At 37.1% G+C, this 12,025-nt stretch overlaps 1 protein-coding gene across 1 annotated transcript in view; it reads right to left on the bottom strand.

Annotated features, from left to right (window-relative positions):
• Positions 1 to 12,025, bottom strand: part of LOC308521607 (uncharacterized protein) — a gene marked incomplete at both ends in the record, with an annotated part of 88,807 nt that overhangs the window by 69,749 nt on the left and 7,033 nt on the right. The window contains one exon of the mRNA XM_081094662.1: positions 11,292 to 11,919. Within this exon, the coding sequence (XP_080950788.1) occupies positions 11,292 to 11,919 (628 nt within the window). The remainder of the gene's footprint in view (positions 1 to 11,291; positions 11,920 to 12,025) is intronic.

The raw sequence follows: 12,025 nt of genomic DNA, 5'->3' as shown, positions 1-12,025 counted from the left end.
GATTAATAATTGCCTTAAATACAGGTCTGATTATTTGCAAGAGTAATGTATTTCCTGAGAATAAACAAATAACTCTGAGTAAAGTAAAACAAAATCAAAGATCAAAACATAGGAATGAATTAGTGGATAAATGCAGAATAGAAACATTTTATATGACAATTACTATTAGAACAAAATAGTTATTAAATTAGAAATATGAGGAAACAGGCAGAGAAAAATCTCACTTTTTAAGTTAGATTCTAGCCTTCCAATAATGACACCATTTCCTATAATTGGCTATTAATAAATGAAATAATTTTTAAAGTAAATCTTTAATACTTGATGCTACTCTATTACCATTGCCTTTTTATTAAAACCCAAAGCAATTTTTATATCAATGAATTTACATAAAATTAATTTTTGTTCATACTATTGAGGGGCTTTTTTTTTTTCTAAGTAAACCACATTGGAGAAGTATTTTTAGATATGCCGTAGGAGAAAATTGGATTTTAAAAGTTAAATGAACACATGTGATCCACCAAAAATAAAAAAATGTCATTGCCAAAACCGGTTTGGCTCGGTGGATAGAGCATCGGCCTGCGGACTGAAGGGTCCCAGGTTCGATTCTCGTTAAGGGCATGTACCTTGGTTGCGGGCACATCCCCAGTAGGAGATGTGCAGGAGGCAGCTGATCGATGTTTCTCTCTCATCGATGTTTCTAGTTCTCTCTCTCCCTCTCTGCAGAAAAATCAATAAAATATATTTTTTAAAAAATGTCATTTAAAATAATTTTAAAAAGCATTATTAACCAAAAGACAATAATATGGCAGAGAAAATGCTGTTTAACTTTGTATTTACATGTATATATATATATATGTGTGTGTGTGTATATATATATATATACATATATATATATCCCCTCTAGACCTTTTCAACAACTCAGATTTGAACATTAAAACTGGAAAAAATAATTTCAATAAGAGTATTTATTTGAATTGACTAATATTCATTTAACATCTACTACTTGCCTAGTCCTATGCAAGACATGAAACGTAGAAAGTAACCTAGACTTTGTCTCAAGCAAGGTTTTGATCAATAATGTAGACATAAAATTAAAATAAGAAGAGTATTTCCAAACACTTATTTTACAACTAGAGTCCCAATGCACAAAATTTGTGCAAGAAACTTGGCCTCACAGCCACAGCGGCTTGCCTCGGCCCTAGCAGCCCAGGCTTCCTCCCGAAGGTTGTCCAGAAGCTCATTCAGCTGTCCAGTCTAATTAGCATATTACACTTTTATTATTATAGATAACAGTTGAATTCAGTAAACCAAATGACTTACAATCTTATTACTAAGCAACACTTTCAGATTTTTGAAATAACTAGTAAGATAATTGAATTTCACCTTTGGTATATTTTAGAGAGTTTTGTTTATGATTCTGCACAATACAGAGGTAATCCAGAGGCCTTGAATGAATAATGAACAATGAGAAACAATGTTCCCAACTCTTCTCTCTCTCAAGGACATTTGTGAGTGTGCGTGCTTGTGCATATTTGTATAAAATCTTTTTGAATAATCGTTAAAGATTACTAGAGAATACTTGCATATTTATGGATGGTATTTAGAAGGCTGAAATAAATGTGTGATAATAATTATTTCATTAAGCATTTTGCTAGTAGAGGATTTAAAAATTAATGACAGATCAAAACCAAATACTGACATCTATTTGCTATAATTGATGCAATTACTCTCTCTAATCATATAGATGCTTTTCTTGCCAAGTAGAGTAAACCTCCTTTAGGTCAATTTTAAGTGTATCCAGTTCATTTTTTGCATTTTATTATGAATGCACATTTTCACTGAGACATTGATCATCTATGAGCAACACGGTTTACTGTAGCTTCTTGTGAGTCTTGATATTCATTGGGCTTCAACCAATTCCTATATGATTGGCTGGTATAAATCTGGATTATTTCACAAGAATGGATGTTGCCAGATGACAATCTTCTAGAAATAATTTTATATATTGTCATTTTCACCAAATATAGAGCAATTAAATGAATGGAGGTTTTGAATTCAGAGAGTAAGGTTCATTAATTTAGACAGGAATTTTTAGAAAGTTCTGTATATTTTGGTGAAGTAAAGTGTAGATAGAACAATTTTTATATTATAGTAAGTATTCAACATGTCATCATCTCTTTTTAGGTTCATGTATCCAAAAACAATTCGTAATGCACATTTAGTTGAATTTCAGATAGTGGTGAAAAGTGTAGGTACTCTCTGTGAGATAAACCCAAAACAATGGAAATGGAAACAAGTAAATTTAAAAAATGTCAGTATATATCTTAAAAGGCTGGCATTTTGCTAATGACTGGATTTTCACTAAACATGGAAACCAAGTTATCTTTGATGATGAAATTGCTTGCTATGTTTTTTTTGTTTTTTTTTTTTTTTTAGTATTATTAAATCCAAAAAAATAGGTTCTTTTATTTCATAGTCTAAAAAATACTTTTACTTAATAACCATAATCCACCTAAACAACAGATGTGAAAAAAATAAAGATTTGAAATTATAAAAGTAGGAAATAAAATAAAAGGGAAAATACATTTTGTGGGAGGGGCAGGCAGGGTCTTTCTCTCCTTCCAGTATATCAATCAACTCTGTGTGGGTTGCTGGCATACCCTTGTGGCCAGCTCTAGCACACAGGGAATTAAAACAAAACATGCACACACAAACCCGCTCCACTTGGCTCTCTATTCTTTCTTTTTCTTTTTAATTCTTTATTGCTTAAAGTATTACATATATCTCCTTTTTCCCCCCCATTGACCTCTCCCCGATCATTCCCACCTCCCCAGCAGATACTCTCACCCCTCCCCACTGCCTCTGTCCATGGGTTATGCTTATATGCATGCATACAAGTCCTTTGGTTGATCTCTCATAGTACCCCCACCTCCCGCCTTTCCAAATCCATCCCATGGATTGGGGAAGGGGTGACTCCTCTTCCCTTGAGGTGGGGAGAATCTTGCCTATTTCCCAGAACAGTATGACTTGACTCCTATTCTGCTCTCTGCTGAAAGTTCTTTTAGAAAATAATTAGCTCCTCAGATTCAGTGCTGGTTGATCAGCTCAGACCCCTCTGTGAGTCTGAAGTTCTGCTGAGATGCTCCTCCTGCAGAAAATGATCCTGGTGACTTCCCAGGCTGGTATTTTAACCAGGCACTCACTTTTTGCCTGGGATAAGGAGGTCTGAGCCCCCCAGGTGGACTAAATCACACTGATTCCCACGGTCAGCTGGTTTTTTAAATGGAATGTTCTGCAGACACAAGCCCCCTCAGGTGCCTGCACCCTCTCTAATCTGGGAACCCTTGGGGGATGTCTGACCTGTGGGATAGGGCCTAAACCAGCAGTCGGACACCCCTCTCACAATCCGGGACTGCTGGCTCCCAAACGCTTGCCTGCCTGCTTGTCTGATTGCCCTTAATTGCTTCTGCCTGCCAGCCTGATCACCCCCTAACTGCTCACCTGCTGGCCTGGTCTCCCCTAACTGCCCTCCCTTGCCAGCCTGGTCACCCCTAACTGTCCTCCCCTACAGTCCTGGTCCTCCACAACTGCCCTTCCCTGCAGGCCTGGTCACCCCCAACTGCCCTCCTCTGCCAGCCATCTTGTGGCTGTTGGTGCCGCCATCTTTGAGGGCATGGCAGTCAATTAACATGTTCCCTCCAATTGGCTGTGGGCACTGCCATCTTTGAGGGTGGGGCAGTCAATTAGCATATTCCCTCCTTATTGGCTGTGGGCACCGCCACCTTTGCCATGGTGCAAGGGTCAATTAGCATATTCCATCTTTATTAGATAGGATATTAAAAACAGCAGCAACAACAAAAACTTCTGGAGGGCTTAAAGGGAAGAGATTAACCAAATAATTTATGTCCATAGTAGTGGCCTGGTGCACAAAATTCATGCACATTGAAAGGGGATTAATTAGAGGAAATATTTTAATATTGCTATTTGCCCTTTCTCTATAACAGAAGTGTCAGAGATGAAAGAAAATTAGTAAAATGTCAGAGTCTGGGGTGCACCACAGGACCCAGAGTCAAGTTCCTGCCCACCCATGTGCACTCAAAATCACACAAGAACCAGACCCAGCCGGCCCCACCCTTGTCAGGTCCGCCGGGCGGGGTCGCAGCCTCAGGTCCCCCAGCTTGGCCCCAGAGTGGGGTTGCGACCTGAGGTCTCCTGACCTGGTGCAGGGGCGAGGGGTGCGGCTTGAGGTCCCCTATAAAGCCCTACCTGCCAGGGGATGCACCTTAAGGTCCCCCGTCAAGCCCCGCCAGGTGGGGGGCACGGCCTGAGGTCCCCCAACCTGGCGCTGGGGTGGGGAGTGTGGCCTGAGGTCCCCTGTCAAGTCCCACCGGGTTGTGGGCGCAGCCTGAAGTTCCCTGTCAAGCCCTGCCAGGCGGGGGGGCACGGCCTGAGGTCCCCAGCCTGGCACCAGGGTGGGGGAGTGACCTGAGGTCCCCTGTCAAGCCCCAAGGGGGGAGGGGGTTGGGGGGGGCGCAGCCTCAGGTCCCTGCTGATTAAGGCCCTTTACGGGAACTCGGGCTCCACTGTGGTGCAGCCATCTTGTATTATGGAAACCCCCTGCCTCCGCTGTGGGCACCACCATCTTTGTGGCAGAGTGACAGTCAATTTGCATATTCCCTCTTTATTATACAGGATATGCATAGCCAATGGATACAGACAATAGTGCAATGAAGGCCTGGGGAGGGAGAGGGAGCAGGGAGGATAGGGTCAATGGGCACAAAGAAAAAAAAAAAAAAGGCAGACATCTATAATACTTTCAGCAATAAAGATAACTTAAAAAAAAAAAAGAGTAGCCATGAAGAAATGAAGGATTTTTATTTTTTCAAATTTCTAATTATTTAGAGTAGATGTATATAACTATTTTATTCAAAATAGAAGATAGGAAACTTTGCAATACAAATTATGCATTATTTCCTGGGCATCAATATATTAAATTATTAAGTAAGAGACTAGAAGTGCCCTTTGGGTCAATAGGCCACTTAAGCATTTAGTTAAATTTATAGGAGTACATTGCTTGAAAGATAATTATAATGATATAAAGTGATTCAGTTCAATGATTCCAGTGTGACTTAAAGATAATGAATCTTTGTATCATTCATTTTGGGTATATTAACATTACTGAATCTTATGACTGCTAATGAGGTGTGTTTTTTTTTTTCCCCCTAGGAAAAAGAATAAATTATTCAGAGACATATTTTGATTATTATAAACATGATATTTTAAAATGTAATTGGTATGCATGTGAGTAAATGGAAAGATTGGAAGTTACTTTGATTGTAAGGAAGTTGAATATCGAAACCATCATAATAATTTTGTGAAAATTAATTTCTTAAAGCAGGAAAAGGTATAGGAGTTTCAAATAAAATACAGTTAGGAAAATTTTTTAATATTGTCCGTACAGGATAGATAATGGAAAATGTGAATGGAAAGATTTCCTTTACATATATAGTGTTCTCCTATATTTAATAGTACACGCGTTAGAAAATTTACAATGGGAAATGGACTTCTTGATAGAAAGATGTAGAAGGTCTGGGATTTATAGCTCTAGAAACTTTTAAAACTGTCATAGTGGAAAACTATAAACATGGAAATGAATCTAAATGATTGAGCAAGGTTTATATCAGTATCCTTCTCTGTGTCCTTACCACTTTCAATTTCATTGTTGGGAATCTGTGCTAATAAACATAAATAATCCCAGTGCATCCATGGGTGTGGAAAAGTTGTCATTCTGCAATCTGAGTAGACAGATTCTGATGTATAAAGAATGGTTTTGTAGACCCTGAGGCCTTTGGAAATGTGAACGTTGCCTGTTTAACCCATGCTGAACCGAGGTGTTTAGCAGTCTCTTGTACAGAGTAGACACTTAGTGAATAAATGTGGCATTCATTCAAGAAGCTAATATTAAAAACCGAATTTATTTTAGTTAGAAGTGACAAATAGCTAAGTATCATTTTTTACAAGACTTGTTCATTTACTTATTTGTTGCCAAATAAAATGTACTGAATTCAAATCATCTTAATAATTTTATTTATAAAGATGAATAGGAAGGGAAAGCAGCATGTCATGGCTATACATAACATGACTTAAAAAATTTGAAGGCTTACATTTATGGTTGTAGAATTTTTTAATCTATAGAAAATAGTGTTCACTATGGATTACTGTGAGGTAACTCTTGATACAAAATGCATCTAAATATCGAGGAACATGTAACTGACATCTTTCTTGCCCAGACCCCATTCCCTGGGTCCTTTGTGGATTTTTCACAGTGTTGGTGGACTCATTTGTGTGAGTGTAGACTTAACTTTGGCTTTCTTCCTTCCCTGTCCCACTCACCCTGCTCTCTATGATTGCTTTCAGTGAACTAACTAGCTGCAACTATCTTAGCACAGCTTTTGCTGTGTGAAGTGGGGAGAGACCAAATTTAAGTCAATAGTCAACCTTGGCAATCTTCCCATTGAAAACAAATGGCTGTTTAGACAGACAGATTTGATGTGGGGCCCTGACTTCATTGCAGATTTTAAGAAAAGTCCTTTAGTCATTCAGCAGGCAGTAACAGAGTACTTACTATGTTCTGTGCTCTGGAGCAACTGTAGTAAGAGTATGGGTTCAAGCTGTACACCAAACTGTTTTCTAGGAGAGCACAAAAGCCCTGAGATGAGAATGTGTGTGGTGCATATGAGGAAAAGCTAGATTAGTGTGACTACAGTTTAAAACAGGGAATGATAAGAATTGAGGTTTAACCATTTATCTGTATGCTTTAATCTTTTGTCTATTTTGTCTCTCATTGCTGTATTTTAGATCCTTATATTGGATGTATTAGTACTTCTGCTTTCTTTCAAAGTTACCTTTATTTTTCTCAGCTCTTCCCTCTAACACAACAAAACAAAACAACTACCCAACTGCTACCAAATTTGTGCCATTTTCCATAGCCTAGAAAACATTTGTCTGTAAACTCTATATCTTTAGGGATCTAGCATACAAATCTTCAACATAAAAGATTCATTGTTTGATGTGATGGACAGAACATGCCAGTGCTCTACCTGATTTGGCAGCTTCAAATTCTACTCAAACCTCTGATGTAAAAAGAGATAAATGATTTGATTTTGTTTATGCTGTTCAAGAGCTTCCAAATTAAAGAAACAGATTAGCTATGGACAGATAAGAATCAGATTGATATTGGATTTCTCAGTAACAATACTGGACAAAGGAGACAACAACATTCTAAATGAAATATTTTTTCTACTTAGAGTTCTCTAATGAGTCAAACTCTCCTGGTGCGAACAAAATAAAAGCATTTCAGACATGCCTAAAAGTTAGTGTCATCTTTATTAACTACTAATTTTCAGTTTATTTTTAGGTATTTTATTTTTTGCTTTTATAATTTGGGTCTTTATTTCTATTATGTTTTCCTTTCTTTTTAAAAATTAAGGTATAATTGACATTTATCCATTATGTTTCTAACTGGTGGTTGTTTGTATAGATGAAGACATTTGATTTTTACACACTAATTTTGTACCCATTCATCTCATAAATTCTTATATTGTTTGCCATAGATTTATAATTGAGTTTCTTTGGTTTTCCAGACACACAATTATCTGTAAACAATAATAAATGTCCCTCTCTTTCAGTGTTAGAAATATCATTCTTTGAACTTTTTTCTTTTAAAAACAAAGCATATGTTTTAAATTCACCATCTTTACCTATCCCTGCCATTCATTGATATTTCGGGAGAAATATAATTTAATCACAACAGAATTTACATTAGAGAATTGTCATAAGAATGTACTAAGATAATGTTAGCAATAGCGTTTTGAAATCAGTAGAAGTCCAATGATTATAGAAATTAACACAATTGCTTATGTATTTATTTAATAAAACGTGTAAGAGTTAAGAGGTTTTGCCGAAACCGGTTTGGCTCAGTGGATAGAGCACCAGCCTGCGGACTGAAAGGTCCCAGGTTCGATTCCGGTCAAGGGCATGTTCCTGGGTTGCGGGCACATCCCCGGTAGGAGATGTGCAGGAGGCAGCTGATCGATGTTTCTCTCTCATCGATGTTTCTAACTATCTCTCTCCCTTCCTCTCTATAAAAAAATCAATAAAATATATATATATTTTTTAAAAAGAGTTAAGAGGTTTTAACAGTTTCATATATTTTAAAAGAATTTTTCTTGGTGTGTAACTGAACTTATATCTCAAAAGTTGAAATGTAATGCATTAAAAATGATAATTTTTATACATGATATGAATCTTATATTTTATTACTGGCATAACAATTTAATTTTATATAATTTATTTATGAACATTAAACATATTTAGATTATGGTTTTGATACAGAGAAGTGAGATGTGATTAAAGTATCCTCAGAAAAACTGATTTCTTAAAGTTTTTGACACTACTGTCTTGACTGCAAAGAAAATATAAATTTGAATTGCCTTTTTAGATAACTGTTAAAGCATGAACTTAAAATATGATATTGTAACACTCTGCCAGGTGGCAACTCAAACCTTTCCAAGTGTGTGAGATAATGGAATAGATGAAATGCAAGATGACATTCAGTTAAATGAAATGATATATTAAATGAGAACCTCCTATTAGAATAATATGAAATTAGGATTATATATTTTTTCACCTGAAACAAGGAAATTCTACTAGGATATTAAGAATAGGGTTATTCTCCATTTAAAGGATTCATATATATGTTTCACATTAAATTTTATACAGTTCTTAAAACATTAGTATTAGATTTTAAAATTACCTTAGATATATTTATCATCCTAAATATAACAGGACACATTTTCTCCGCAAAAGCAAGAATTTTCAAGAACAGTGTGATATGTTCTTATTCTTTAGGAAAGTAAATATAAAGTATGAATGTTCTTATTCTTTAGGAAAGTAAATATAAAGTATGAATGTAAAAGTATACTTTAAAAGTGTTTTCCTTTTTTAAAAAATATGCTATTACGGATTTCAGAAAGGAAATGAGAGGGAAAGAGAAATAGAAACATCAATGATGAGAGGGAATCATTGATTGCCTGCATGCCCCCTACTGGGCATTGAAGCCACAACCTGGGTATGTGCCCTGACTTGCAATCAAACCATGACCTCCTGATTCATAAGTTGATGCTCAACCACTGAGCCACACCTGCTGAGTGAAAGTGTTTTTCATTTGTTACTTTCTCCCATGTTAGGGAAAGCTTATTTGCTTTTCCATGTAATTTTTCTTTGAGAGATTGACCTATAAGATGAAATATAATTTTACAACAGCTACATTTTCCAATTGAACTGTAAAATGACATTTATTTTAGTGCATACATAGTCTGTCAAGTCTACATAATGTATTTATGTGATTCTAAATATCATTAATTTTCATTTCTATTTTTTACTTGAGGATATATACATTAAAGGGATATATTTTTCTTTATCATATTTCAAATAAATTATCCCAGAGAATACTGCATATTTTAGCATATATAAAATGAAATAAATATAAAATGAGCTTTGATGCAGTGGAATTCTTAAAATAGCAAATTCTTCAATTTTCAACAGGTTTTGAAAAGGAACATACTTATGGGGTCAATTATTGTAGAAATTACTGCTTAAACAAATAGACAAAAATAAATAGGAAAAAGTGAGAAAAGTTACAGCAGGAGACTGAGTTGTACTTATGTTACAATGAAATTTGCAGAAGAGTTGTCAAGAGTACAGAGCTGAGAAGGAATGAGTTTAGAACAGTGGTTCTCAACCTTCCTAATGCCCCGACCCTTTAATACAGTTCCTCATGTTGTGGTGACTCCCAACCATAAAATTATTTTTGTTGCTACTTCATAACTGTAATTTTGCTACTGTTATGAATCTTAATGTAAATATCTGATATGCAGGATGTAGTTTCATTGTTACAAATTGAACATAATTAAAGCATAGTGAGTAATCACAAAAACAATATGTAATTATATATGTGTTTTCCGATGGTCTTAGGCGACCCCTGTGAAAGGGTCCTTTGACACCAAAAGGGTCTCAACCCACAAGTTGAGAACTGCTGGTTTAGAAGAAGGTACTAGGGTATCTGCCTGCAGTGACAGTGTTTTAAAAATGAAGAGAGAAGAAAAGAAATAGAAAGCAGCTGTTTTGCCTAAATAATTTTGTGCAGAGAATGCCATTTCTCATGAACAAGTAAAAATCTGATACAGGGTGAAATCTCATCACTGAGGTTCTATAGCAGTGGTTTTCAACCTTGGCTGCACATTAGAATCACCTGGGAATCTTTTTAAAATCCTGATTTCTGGGCCTCATCCTCCAGAAATTCTGTTTCTTTGTGATGGGGTGGGGCCACAACATTAGTAACAAAGAAACAGAATTTCCAGAGGATGAGGCCCAGAAATCAGGATTTAAAAAAGATTCCCAGGTGATTCTAATGTGCAGCCAAGGTTGAGAACCACTGTTCTAGAGGCAAGTCTAAACAGCATTTTCATGCCTGAGAACTAATTAATTAATTTCAAGAGGTTAGGGAGAGAATTTAAATTTTTCTTAAAACATTAACTTCAAAAGTTCCGCAAAGAATTCAACCATAGTATACTATACAAATGAAAATCTAAAATAATTGCACTTGCTGAGATTATTTTTTTAGTTCTTCACTCATCATAACTGAATCTCTTGTACTGCACTCCTGTTAAAATATTGTAAATTCCTGTTGTATCTGCTTTTATATTATAGCCTGTCATTATTTCTTCAGTCATTTAAATTAATAAGTAGATCCAAAATTTTTTTTAATTATGTTAGAGTCTCTTGATTTAAGTCAGATATTAAAAAACAATAAACAGTTACATCTGTCTATTTTATGCATGCATTTCTGTGTTTAGAGTTCAATCTTTAAAATTGCTTTGACTCAGAATTCTTAGATATAGTATAGTAATATGGTGTTCTTAAGCTGATTAAAATTGTGAGTCAACAGTGTATTCTAGAATGCTATTCACTCATTTAAGGCAACTTTAAATATATTGATTGTTCGGAAGTTGTATTGCCAGGAAAGGTAGTAATTGTAGAAATTCATTTTTCTTCCCTGGCCAGGTAGCTCAGTTGGTTAAAGTTGTCCTCCATATACCATGGTTGTGGGTTTGCTCTCTGGTCAGGGTACATACAAGAAGCAACAAATGAATGCACAAATAAGTAGAACAATAAATCAGTGTTTCTCTTTCTCTCTATCTCTCTCTCTAAAATCAAGAAATATTTTTTACTTTTCAAAAATATGTTTTTGCTGAAACCTGTTTGGCTCAGTGGATAGAGCGTCAGCCTGTGGACTTCTCTGTCTTTGGCATTGATGTCCTGGCCCAGGGACAGGAAGTGCTCCACGATCTCCACGTGCCCTGTTCGAACCACCACGTGCAGGGGGGTGCTCAGCAACTTATCTCTCATATTGGTGTCTGCTCCTCGGCTTTGCAGGAGTTTCACTACCTCCAAGTGGCCCCCGCGGCAGGCCCAATGCATGGCTGTGCAGTCCAGCCGATCCTGAAAGTCCACAGTGGCCCCGCTCTCCAGCAGCTTCTCCAGGATCTCCAGGTGGCCCTCCAGGGAAGCTCGGTGTAATGCTGTCCTGCGGAACTGATCGCAGGTGTACGGGGAGCCCCCATCGGCCAGAAACTTCTCGATGACCTTCATTTTCCCTTCCACGGCAGCTTTCAGGAATGCCTCCTCCTCCACAGGGCCAGTGATCTCCTCGGGCTCTGGAGGCGGCTCCTGGGCGACCAGGGCAGCCCGCTTCTTCTGCTTCCGTTTTTTCCGCAGCTCGATGAGATTCTGGATCCCACTCACCTCGATGATCTCCCGTCGCAGGTCTAAGGATGTCTTGCGCACACGCTCCTGGCCCTGCGTGGGGATGGCCCGTCATCCCACGATTCCGGTCAAGGGCATGTACCTTGGTTGTGGGCACATCCCCAGTAGGAGATGTGCAGGAGGCAGCTGTTCGATGTTT

The sequence above is a fragment of the Myotis nattereri genome (genome assembly GCF_964212035.1).
Source record: "Myotis nattereri genome assembly, chromosome: 6".
NCBI lineage: Eukaryota > Metazoa > Chordata > Mammalia > Chiroptera > Vespertilionidae > Myotis > Myotis nattereri.
The sequence above is the reverse complement of the archived record's forward strand: the minus strand, read 5'-3'. Positions and strand labels throughout refer to the sequence as shown.